The sequence below is a fragment of the Saxophila tyrrhenica genome (genome assembly GCF_035928015.1).
Source record: "Saxophila tyrrhenica strain CCFEE 5935 chromosome Unknown scaffold_23, whole genome shotgun sequence".
NCBI classification, from domain to species: Eukaryota; Fungi; Ascomycota; class Dothideomycetes; order Mycosphaerellales; family Extremaceae; genus Saxophila; species Saxophila tyrrhenica.
In genome coordinates this window covers 212,185-223,391 of record NW_027041755.1, presented here as the reverse complement: position 1 = coordinate 223,391, position 11,207 = coordinate 212,185, and the positions used below count along the sequence as shown (strand labels likewise).

The following is an 11,207-nucleotide window of genomic DNA, read 5'->3' as shown; positions in this document are numbered from 1 at the left end:
ACCCTGCTCAGTTCATCTTCAGCTTCAATTCCTCCCCCTTCAACCACCGCTCCAGATTCTCCGCCTGCTCCTCGTACCACCTGTTCATCGTCCCCGCATTAGTGTACCCCATATGCGGGCTCAGCACCACCTCCGTCTTAAACCCATCTCTCTTCCTCCAAGCACTACCCTCTGGCAGCGGCTCGGTCCAGAAGACATCCAACGCTACGCCCCTAATCCCACCCTCCTTCACCGTCTCCAACAACGCTTCTTCATCAATCAACCCCCCGCGCGACGTATTAACCAACACCGCACTCCCCTTCATCATCTCCAACTCCCTGCTCCCCACCACCCCTCTACTCCTCTCCGAAAGCACAAGGTGCAAACTCACCACATCCGCCTGCCGGAACAACTCCTCCTTCCCCACCGCCTTGAACGTCCCTTTAGCCAACCCGGCGCTCTCAGCAGCAGCATCGGCTTTCTCCTGCGTCAAGTTCTCGCTCCAGGCAATCACGTTCATTCCAAAAGCCAACACGGCTGTCCGAGCCATTTTCGCGCCTAATTTGCCTAATCCGACGACCCCGAGCGTTTTGCCGCCAAGTGGGATGGAGAAACCGCTTTGCCATGCTCCTGGATCCGTCTTGAGCGCGGGATCGTCGTGGGGGATGCGGGAGCAGAGACTCAGTAATAGCGCCCAGGCGTGTTGGCTCGTTGAGTCCGCTGAGGCCGGGGGCGGGAGGTCCGCTGTACTATAGTTCTCCGGACGAGAGGGTTTCCCACCCGCTGTCCCCGTCACTACAACACCGCGCTTGGACGCAGCGGCGAGATCGATGGAAGCGTTCCGCGGCCCGGTGGTCATGAGCAATTTGAGATTGGGCAGTTGTTGGAGGAGCTCGGCGGGGAAAGCGGTGCGTTCGCGCATTGTGCTGATGACTTGGTAGGGTTGGAGTTGCTTTGCCAGGGCAGAGAGACCTTCTGGGACCGCGGCATTGAGGGTACTCGGAAAGTTGTCGAGCTTGATGTTCTGCAGGCGAGAGAAGTGGTTGAGAGCGATGTTTTGGTAGTCGTCGAGAACGGCGACTGACATCGGAGTTTGTGAAGCCATGGTTTGGGAGGTTCTTGCCGACGCCGTATGATTGATTTGTTTCTTGAATGCTCGTAGACGTGCTGCCATATACGGTCTAGGGTCGCTGGTCAATGTGTCCGTTGCTCCAATGTTTGGCGTCGGTCCACGAAGATATGGCTCGAGTGTAGAGTCTTTGTGAACGATCGAACGGACCCGCTGTCGTTAACTGTCAGCCCCGCTTGTCGTCAATCTCAAGCATCTTAAGCATCTCTCTCGGCAGACGAGTGAAAGTATCTGAGTCGGAGAAGCTGTCAGCGGTACAGCCGAAGTCGGCCACCAGCTCACTTATTCCTCCCGTCCCTGGTCTGTCAGTCAACTCCCCCAAACAACACCTCGAATCAAAAACAAGAGAGGAGTGGCGCAGAGCACCCATTATCAACCGTTTCATATTCTCCACCTACGGGAACAACCTACACACAATCAATCTATAAACATTGAAAGGTGAAGAAAGCCTCCTAATCGCATTCTTCCATGCCCCGTACCTCTCCCAGATCACTCGGTCTCGCCCAAAGAACCTCCCTCCCATGAAAACGCCACGCTTGATATAGTCCGATCAATCGCCTGCCTGCCCCCCAAAAACGAACCTGATTACACACACTGACACTCTCTCCTCCGTCCTGTTTGTTCTGTCGAATCCTTCAGGAGATGCTGCGGAAGGAAATGACTCCTTCTCTTTCCGCCGTGTGCTGCTGTCTCCTGGCTCCAGTGATGCGGTGGTTCAGATCGCAGAACCACTCCCGCAGTTGTGAACGAGTGTTGGCGTCGGTCGCTGCACGTCTCGATCCGCCGTCCAGTGAATCAATGCTACTGCGCCGTCGAAACAGCTGTGACCCATGCTCCAGTAACCACCCTCAAAATACCCTCGCCCCCGCTCTTCCTGGATCACGTTCACACCTCACCCCTATCCCTTCCCCTCCTCCGAAAGAAATCCATCACCCGTCTCGTCGGCCCACTACTCCCCCCATGCCCACGATCATACTCAAACTTGCGATTGTTCCCCGCCCTCACTTGCGGGCCCTGTGGCAGCGCCTCCGTCCGCGAGTAAGCATTACTCTCATACCCACCACCACTGCTCCCGTAGTTTGCACTGCTGCCCCCGTAAGTCGCATCCCTCGATGACGAAGCCGGCTGTGCGGCGTAGTTGCCACCGCTGGCGTTGTAAGTGCTGTTGCCGTATGGGCCGGAGATCATGGCGTCTTGGTCGGCTTCTTCCGCCGGGGTCCAGTAGCGCTCGACGGGATCATTGGGTCCGGGTGATGGGAGCGGTTGCTGTTGGGAGCCCGAGTCGAGGAGGTTGCCCCCGTAGCCGTCATCGCGGTATTGCTTCTTCGCTACGAAGGGTGGTGTGGCGGTCATGCGCTGCGGTTGCGGTGGGAGGGCTTTCTCGTAGCGGCCTTGCTGGGCGTTCTGGTATGGTGCATCGCCGGAGGAGCCCTGCTGGTTGGAGCGGCGTTGCTGGGTGCGGCCGGCTTCACGGTCTTGATCGTAGTACTGCGGGATGGTGGAATTGGTCGTGCTCATGCTTGGGCTGCGCGAGGCGCCGCGGCCGAAGGCCATGCCTTTGCTTTCAGGACGGTCGCTGTTCTCGTACGGTGACTGGGATTGATTGTTCTTGCTGAAGTTGTTGAGACTGAAGGAGTTCGGCAAGAACGAAAAGCGGCGAGATGACCGCTTGCTCTCTGATGGTGTCTCTGATGGCTTCCTATTAAAGCCAAAGCTAGTGCGGCGAGAGCTCTCCATGGATTGGCGTGGCGTGGCGTCTTCGTTACCAGAAGGCATAGGAGCGCGCATGCTGACTGGCGGGTACCTGCGGTCGCGCTTCTCGAGCACATTCGGTGGATCCTGCTGCTGCGATGACCGACGCGAAGAGCTGCGGCCCAAAATACGATCTCCGATACTACCGAGAGTACTTGAGCGCTTGTGTCCGCGTTGTGCTTGCTGTTCAGCGGGCTGCGACTGTCGTTGCTGATACTGTGAGAGATTCTGAGTGCTGATAGGTCGGCTGTCGGTGCCCTGCATCTGATCTGGACTGCCTGGACTGGAGATGATGTAGCCCGAGCCAGATTTCGGTTGCGAGAAATGGCCTTGGGCATTAGTATTTGTCGACGCCGGAATGGCTGGCTGGCCGTAGGAGTTGCCGCGTGAAGGGAGCCTTGCTGAGCCAAGAGTGCCGCCGGTGGTGGGTCTGGACATGGGTGCAGCACTGTGCGGACTGAAAGTAGCCGGAGAGTCAGAAGCTGCTCTGATCTGGTCTCTCCCAGGCCGTGCGGGTGCTGGCATTGCCTGCGAACTGCTTGGAACATCCTTCCTTGGTACTTGAGGCCCAATGTCTCTGTTTGACGTCTGCGGCACCTCAACAGGTCCTTGTGAGTCGCCCCTTGCCCTTGTTCGTCCGGTACCAGACGAGACCGCCGGCATTTGTGCGGGTCCAGTGGGACTTGTCTCTCCCCTCGCAGTCTGGTCTTTCGGCGCAACATATTCGAGCTGCACAGTCCTCCTCTTGGCATCGCGCTGCTGCTTGGTCCTCGCATCAGCCTCCCCGTCAGCACTGCTGGGTGGCTGCTTCTGCGCATAGTTACCAGCTGACGCAGGAGATCTGCTGGTGCCATCTCGGACTGAAGCACTCCTCCCAAGCATCGGCTCTTCACCTTGACGCATCGCAGAAGACGCAATGTCGCGGTCACTCTTAGTGCTGCTGCCGATGAAGCCGACGACGTGGCTGTACTCGCTGAGCCAGCTGTGCCTCGCGACTTCAAACAGGTCTGCTCTTAATCGTGGGTTGGGGACGAGGATCCGACGGAGCAGGTCTCTGGCATGCGGCGTAACGTATTCGGGGAAGGTTAAAGGCGTCGAGACGATGTACTTGTAAAGCAGGTTGATGTTGTCGCCTTCTGGGTTGGCTGGGTCATCGTCGAAGGGAAGGTAGCCGGCCAGCATCGCGTACTGTTGGTCATTAGCGTCTCTGACATGTGAGCATGAAATCCACTGTACTCACCAAAATGACACCACAGCTCCAAACATCCACCTTCCTTCCGGTGTACAGCCCGTCCGACACCACCAGCTCCGGAGCAGCATAACAGGGACTGCCACAGCTCGTCTGCATCAGGTCGCCTCTTCTGTTACCCTGCGCGTTCACCACGTCCAGACCTTGCCGCTTGGCGAAGTCCTTGTCTCCGATCCTCTTCTCCGTTTCCTCATCCAGCTCGTCATTAGGATTAAAGTTGTTGGCAAAGCCAAAATCGGTGATGATGATGTTCTTGTTCCGATCCAGTAGCAAATTCTCCAGCTTCAGGTCACGATGTACAATGCCCTTTTTGTGGAGATAGCCGACTCCAGACACCAGCTGAGCGAAAAGGCGTCTCGCTGCTGGATCTTTGAGGTAGCGGTGGTTGAGGATGTAGTCGAACAGCTCGCCGCCAGATGCGTACTCCAGGATGATGCCCATGTGCCGCTCGGTCTCGACGAACTCGTGTAACCGAACAATATTCGGATGCTGCAGGTCCCGCAGAATGCCGATCTCGCGGTAGATCTTGGGTAAGCGAGTTGGGTTGCCCTGGACTTGATCCTTCTTAATGAGCTTGATGGCGACCTGGACAGTGCTGTCCTTCTTCCAGCCCATCTTGACCTTTCCAAACTCGCCCTCACCAAGAGTCTGCCCAAGGATGTAGTCGCCAAGCTTGGAGTCTTTCGATCGATTTGTGGGCTGTTGCCGTAGGTGCTCTTGCCGACTCCGGTGCTTCTGCTCGTTCTCAGCAGGGACGGTCTGATCGAGCATGCCGGGTTCGGTGCCACGCTGGTACGGTTGCGCCTCTTGGACACGTGCACGCTCACGAGCAATATCTGCTTGTGGGTCATCCACTACTATGTGGTTGATGATAGCACTGTGCTCGCGTGGTAGCGAAGTGTCCATGGGTGTTTGGCCGACCGCTGTGGTGGATCTGCTTTGTTGCGGTGCATGACGGGAGCGCTGCTGACTGCTCCGGCTTGCACTGGCTGGATCTGCCTGGGACCTGGTTGTTCTTTGCCCTCTTTCTCGCTCGCTCTCGCTGCCATACCCAGCCTGTTGCGAACGTGAGCTGTATCCTCGCGAATCGTACGGCGAATTCGTGGCAGATGAAGGTGCCTGCTGGGCGGATGTCCGCATGGGTAGAGCAGTCGCTTGGCCGGATCCCATTGAGTCGGGGTAGAACTGCTGATACGTAGAGTTACTCAGCGGCTCTGACGGCGACGCGTGGCCGCTGCCGGGCCCTCTGGGGGTGGTCATCGTAGCGGCGCTAGACAACGGAGATGAGTAAGACTGCTGCTGGTAGGGGGTGTTCGGTACGGAAGCATTACCGGCACCTGCTCGTCGGGAGGGAGTGTAGTTGGGGTCGCTGGCGTAGCGGTCAGACTGTGAGTACTGCTGCGGCGTGCTCTGTTGCTGCACGGCAGCCGAAGACATGACTTGACAAGCCGCCAAATCCCCAATGTCGCCCTATCGCCGCCAATTCACGCCCTGCTGTCCCTTTCCTTTCCCAGCGCGCAATAGCCTGCTTCCACCTGCCGCCTGCCCGCTGCCGAACAAGACTTCACGTGTAGACGACAACGCACGTGACAACTGACCTTGAAGAAGAGAGAATCCAGTGAATGGACGAGACGGCGTGGCTCGGTGCTGCGACGAATGTTTCGAAGGGTGACGCTGAATCAGGCTTCGGAGGCTGGGACGCTGCTGCAGTCGCGAGCCGGCGACGGCGACAGCCAACCAGGGCAAGTGGGCAGGTGCAATGTTCCGAGTGGGCCAGGGAGCCGAGCAGCTGCACCTCGAAGCGCGCCTGCAGGAATTCCGCTCGAGCAAGCTGCCGTGCGACGAACACGTGCAGATCGGTGGATTTGGCGATGTCGGACACCTGCAACCACGCGCGACCGGACGGCGAGGAGCGGCGAGGAGCGGCGAGGAGCGGCGAGTGGTGACGGGGGTGGGCGACGGGGCGGAGGGGGTGGGTGGTGGAGTGAAGTGAGGGAGTGCGAAGAGTTGGAGTTGCGGCAGGAGAGACACAGCTTCAGAGTGGACGAATGGGGACTCGCCGAGCGCGCTACCGCCGAAGCCCTGCCAGCTGGAAATGGCAGGGAGATTGGCTGCCACCACGCTGTCATCGAAGATACGCGTGCGCCCGCCCGGACATTTCGTCTATCCTTGGTGCGGCAGATTTACTTGCTATCGTGCCGATATACTTCGCATAACCACACTGTCTGTACCGGCGCATAATGCAGTGCAAAGCTGAGGTGGTCAATATATGGTATGCTATTCCCCCGTCGCACCTTCCTCCTCCCACCAGATCCCGCCAAACCTAATCTCGCCAACTCTCGCTTAACAAACATTGATCCGGCAGTTCTTTCACCTCACTTCATCCACCTTGACCTCCCCCCGTATCAGACCACATTTACACAAAATTCTCCGCCATCTACAACGGCGATAAAGTGGTCGCATATACAAGACAAGGCATCCTCGACCAGCGGCTCGTCTGGAGCATCGCCAAGCTCCACCTCCAATGCTCGCGCCGGGATGTCTTGCATACCCGTCGAGCTTAATCGCCTGAAACCTCTGCAGTGGTATCTCGAGGATGGGTCAAGCACTTCTGCATGTCTTTCTGGAATGGCTTGTTGATGGCGTAGGGCTGAATGTGAACGACTGATCGCCAGTTCAGGCCAGCCATACCACACAACAGCTTCCAGACGGATCGTCTGCTCACCTGCACGGGATGTGCCGGTCCTTCTCAGAGGTCGAAGTCTTCTTTCACCCTTTCGGCAGAACGCTGTCAGATGGGCTCATTTGAGAACAGTGAAGACAAGCCCCTCCAAGAGCGATCACCAGAGAGTTGTCCAAAGAGCCCGGCGGCTCGACAGAGAAGGCGCTGAAATGATTTCCGAGCAGTGCACACTCAGATCGCAGCCAACAAGAAAACACTAACGGTACACATCTGCCCAAGTCCTTCACCATAGATTGCTCCATTCGAGATATATCATCTGCTTGACATTCACCATGCCCCCTATCTCACCGCCATGAGGTTCCAACGCCGTCAACTTCTCCATGAATCCGATGGAACCAATCCTCAAGTCTTTCGCGGCACCAGCCCGCAGGAGGACGCATCAATCGTCTGTCCCGTGCGCGCTGAGCACTGAGCCCGAACGGCTGCCTCAACTATTGCTTGCGATGTCCTGGTTGAGTCTATGTCGTGGGTTGAGCCGCTTGAGCAACTGAAAACACCTGCGCATTCCCGTGGGTGTCCTGCGCTCTGTTGCTGTCGTCCCTGGTGTTGTCCGTGCTGAGCAATCCGATCTCTTCACCATCCAGTCCAATCTTTGAAGGCGACAGCAGCCGTGCGGTGAGATCCTTGGGCTTTGTTCCTGCCGGTGAAGCTCGTTGGGAGTGAAAGAAGTAGCTGTACGGTGTTGTGCAGCAAATCCGAATCGGCGGTCTGTTCCCGAGACACGAGCACTACCCCCCATCCTCGCTCCACGATGCTCGTATACCTTGTCCAAGGGTCTTGTCGTTGCTCAGAGGCACTGGCTGTGGTCTTGTAGAGCACACTCAAGAGAGCCGGCGGCCATTACCATGCATGTAGTACCGAGATGTCGACTCAATTGACTTTCCGAAAGTGTTCGGATGACAATCTGGCTGCTGAAACCGGGCTTGCGGGCCCTGTCGACCACGCTGAAAGGCATGATAGTCAGGCAAGACAACAGGCTGACAGATAGCTCGGGAGTCGCGGTGGTAGAGCAGATGGTCCCATTGTCTCCAAACTTGTAGGTCATGGCCGTTCAGCTGCGATGCTCTCTGGGCTTCTGGTCAAGCCTGCTCTTATTGAAAGGTGAGCTCTCTTGTCTGACATATTTGATGCCCAATTGACGCTCGAATCAGACTTTGTAGAAATGGTGATATGGCTGCTAGTCTCGCAGTCCAGAGGGCCCACATGCTACGCGAGATTGATCGTTTGTAGTTTCACGCCATGCCGTATGAGATATTGCTCGTCGGGCTGTCTGAAGTGACCTTTACCCTCCTCAGATAGGCGGGGGTGTCGGAGTGGATCGTCCTCGGAAACCGCCAGCTCCTCCCACTCTACCCGTGGATCGAAGTACGTCGTAATGCCGGACGTCATATCCAGGAATTGGTAGTACTCGCGGCTTTCTGCAGTGGTATATCTCTGAAACCTTCACTTGGTGTCAGGCAACGGCCCAAGCAGGCCTTCTCCCCAATTCAATCCGTGCACGAATGCAATGCCGACGACCTTGTACGTTCCGCCGGTTTGCGGTCTCAGGACTGTGACAGCTTCGAGTCCGAGCAAGAGGGCCACAACGTCGCCCACCTCCGTGTGGAAAGAGGTCAAGCCCATCCGACCGCTTGCTGTTTTGCTCAATCCGCGATGTTCGAGGTTAACAACGAGGCAGGCGGTAAGCCATTCGTCTGGTCCGTACGTGTTTGGTGATCGTGATTCATCTGGGTCGCGACTCCTGCTGATGATCGCGTTGAACGACTCTCGCAAAGCTGATATACTGAAGCGGGAACCTATATCACCTTCGTGCTCAGAGACTTGGCCCTGAGTGATGCAAAGAACGGTTGCCGAGAGGGAAGCGTCCCTTGTCGATTTTCCATCAGCATTGAGAAAGTGGCTGTCAATGCTCTGCAGGACAGAGGCGGCGCTCTCGTGGTGCAGTTGCTCGAAACACTGAACGTGGCTAATGACGTCGCAGATGACGCCCCGGGTCGGTAAGACATCGCTTTCTGCATGAACGGCCGGCTCGCCGGTGGAGCACCATGCGTCTGCATACTGCCAAACGATGGTGTTGATTTCAATTGGCGGCTTGCTCCAATCAACCACCCACGTTGGAATGTCGGTAGCTTCTGCAATACGATTGCAATCGCGCAACATAATCAAGTGGCCCAAACCTCCAAGTGATGACTGGTTGGTCAGAACTGTGACACAAGCACGCTTATATAATGCTGCCACATCAATGCTGTAGTCTGGCTTCAGCGCGTCCAGTATTCGGGATTCGGTCTGATCCAACATTCCAAGGACACTAAACACCTTGTCGCGAGGATCAGAGCATAGCGTCTTCATGGTACCTTCCAGCAATTTCCGAAGCCCGATCACTCGTGGACCTTTTCGAAGGTAGTAGAGAAGGTCGTAGCGCGAGTTCCACCAGGAAGTTTCTGCGTCCTCAGGGTCCCATATGTACCCGTCAAGGACGGCGGTGGAAGTAACATCGAAGGCTTTCCACTCCACAGTCTCCTTGCCGCATACGACGGTGGCGTCTTCCGCAAGATATATTTCCTGCTGGACCCATGTCCTCTCAAACCACGGCCGACCAAGAAGAGCTTTGAAAGCACGGTGGTGTCTTCCCGCGTATACTGGACCAAACCAGCCATCGATTACTTGTCTTCTCTCCTGGTCTTCAAGCGTGCTCACCGATCGCAACTGCTCGAGAATGAAAGAGCTGTCGTCACGCTCAATCCCAAGCCAAACCCACAGGTGATCACAGTATCCATAGATTAAAGGCATCAGCTGGACCTGTTCGCCACGCTCCTGTATGTCTTGCTGGTTTATACAAAGGGCATCTATCCACAGCACCACTGTTCTGTCCACCTTGCGAAGGTGACGTAGAGCCTAGTCCAGGTTCTGCCTAATGGGAATGTGCGGATATGGTTGTTGCTGCTCACCCAGACCTGGTGGCTTGATGTACACCTTCTTAGTCGCCGGCTCAGTGCCCCAAGTATACGATAAGGCTTCGTATCTCGGCGAGTCTTCAGCTTCAAGTGCCACATCTTTGAGCTCAATCACCAGGTCGTCGTCGAATTCGCCAAGATAGAGCTCGAGTACCCTGCAGAAGCCATGCTCGGAGTCCACTGGGTCGTAGACGTATTTGGATGCCATCTTCCAGGGATCCAAGAAATCTTAAGAGAGCGAGAGTAAGCGGTTATGGCGGTCGTGGTCGACTTCGGTCACTGTTGTTTCAGGGTGCCGTGGTGGCAAGTCGGCGAGATTGTCTGCTGTAGGGTTGCCGGAAGCAAGAGCAGAATAAGAGCATGATAACACCCCGCCATCGATACGGCTGTTGAGCAGTGTGAGGTGGCGGAGTCCCAGCCTTGCTGCATGCGCCCATTGGCTCGGTTCCTGCAGCCTCGTTGGCAACGATGGCATGAATTGCCTGAAAACAGTCTCATCCTAGATTTCGTCAATCGACGCCTTAAACAAATCAAGACAAACACAGTAGTGACAAATCTCGTGGATTTCCTCAACGGGCGGAATGTCAGCCTTCAAGACAACTCGCTCTGGAAGAGATACAAGCGTCCCATCATGCGGCTGCCTCTGAGTAGCCGAACGCTCCTGTCGCTATCGACAGCCGTGACCTGCATTGATCTGCTTCAGGCGCCTCCAAAGCCTGGATCAGCCGTTGCGGAAGCACGGGTATCAGCACACCGCACCACTTCATCGGATACACAGACCTGCGAAACTCAGCAGGCAGTCCCACGGACCTTGCCTTCCTTTGCGTCGACCCTCCCTCGCCCGAAAGCTCAGCCCTACCACCATTTCTGTCCTGAACCATGTTTTGGATGTCGGTAGTGCCACGCAAGGACGACGAGTCCGACAACGCAATGCCAAATCTCGACTCTGCCCTCCTACGCTTCGCACCGCGTTGAAAAGATTGCATGTGCCCGCCAAAGACCGTTGGCGACTTGGGAGTCGTGAAGTTCCTCGCCTCGCGGTCGCTGCTTCTCCGAATATGGTTTGGGCCCGCAGCATCCTGTCCGCCGTTTGACTGCCTTGGCCGGCCATTTAGGATCCCCGTCCACGGATTCTGGTCTTCGTGCAGACCGCCGTGTACTGCAGGTTTGCCGGACTGGGTCCAGACGTCGAGCTCTGTCTGAGCAGGTAAGGACTTAGCCGGGTAGATGCGTTGGCGGCGCTTCCTAAACCACAGCACGAGGATGGTAATGAGAGCTATGCCCATCACGACCGCCGGAATGAGCCTTTCAAGAATAGTTGTCCTGCGATAGTGCTGTGGATTAGACGGGGATGCGGCTGGAATGCATGGGCACCAGATTGTTGTGTCAGCGTGACTGCAT

The 11,207-nt window shown here is 56.5% G+C and overlaps 4 protein-coding genes across 4 annotated transcripts; all 4 read right to left on the bottom strand.

The window, feature by feature from the left end:
- Nucleotides 1–7: 7 nt before the first annotated feature.
- LTR77_010471 (uncharacterized protein) lies at nt 8–1,084 on the bottom strand (the record flags this gene model as incomplete). Its single annotated transcript, XM_064807690.1, has 1 exon — nt 8–1,084. The coding sequence occupies one exon, from the start codon at nt 1,082–1,084 to the stop codon at nt 8–10; it is 1,077 nt and encodes a 358-aa protein (XP_064654199.1).
- Nucleotides 1,085–1,993: 909 nt separating this feature from the next.
- On the bottom strand, nt 1,994–5,546 carry LTR77_010470 (uncharacterized protein; the record flags this gene model as incomplete). The annotated part of the gene is made up of 2 exons (XM_064807689.1): nt 1,994–4,048; nt 4,101–5,546. The coding sequence occupies 2 exons, from the start codon at nt 5,544–5,546 to the stop codon at nt 1,994–1,996; spliced, it is 3,501 nt and encodes a 1,166-aa protein (XP_064654198.1).
- A 2,749-nt stretch (nt 5,547–8,295) lies between these two features.
- LTR77_010469 (uncharacterized protein) lies at nt 8,296–10,014 on the bottom strand (the record flags this gene model as incomplete). The annotated part of the gene is made up of 2 exons (XM_064807688.1): nt 8,296–9,698; nt 9,801–10,014. 2 exons carry the CDS (start codon nt 10,012–10,014, stop codon nt 8,296–8,298), a joined length of 1,617 nt encoding a protein of 538 aa, XP_064654197.1.
- Nucleotides 10,015–10,435: 421 nt separating this feature from the next.
- LTR77_010468 (uncharacterized protein) lies at nt 10,436–11,092 on the bottom strand (the record flags this gene model as incomplete). Its single annotated transcript, XM_064807687.1, has 1 exon — nt 10,436–11,092. The coding sequence occupies one exon, from the start codon at nt 11,090–11,092 to the stop codon at nt 10,436–10,438; it is 657 nt and encodes a 218-aa protein (XP_064654196.1).
- Nucleotides 11,093–11,207: the final 115 nt, after the last annotated feature.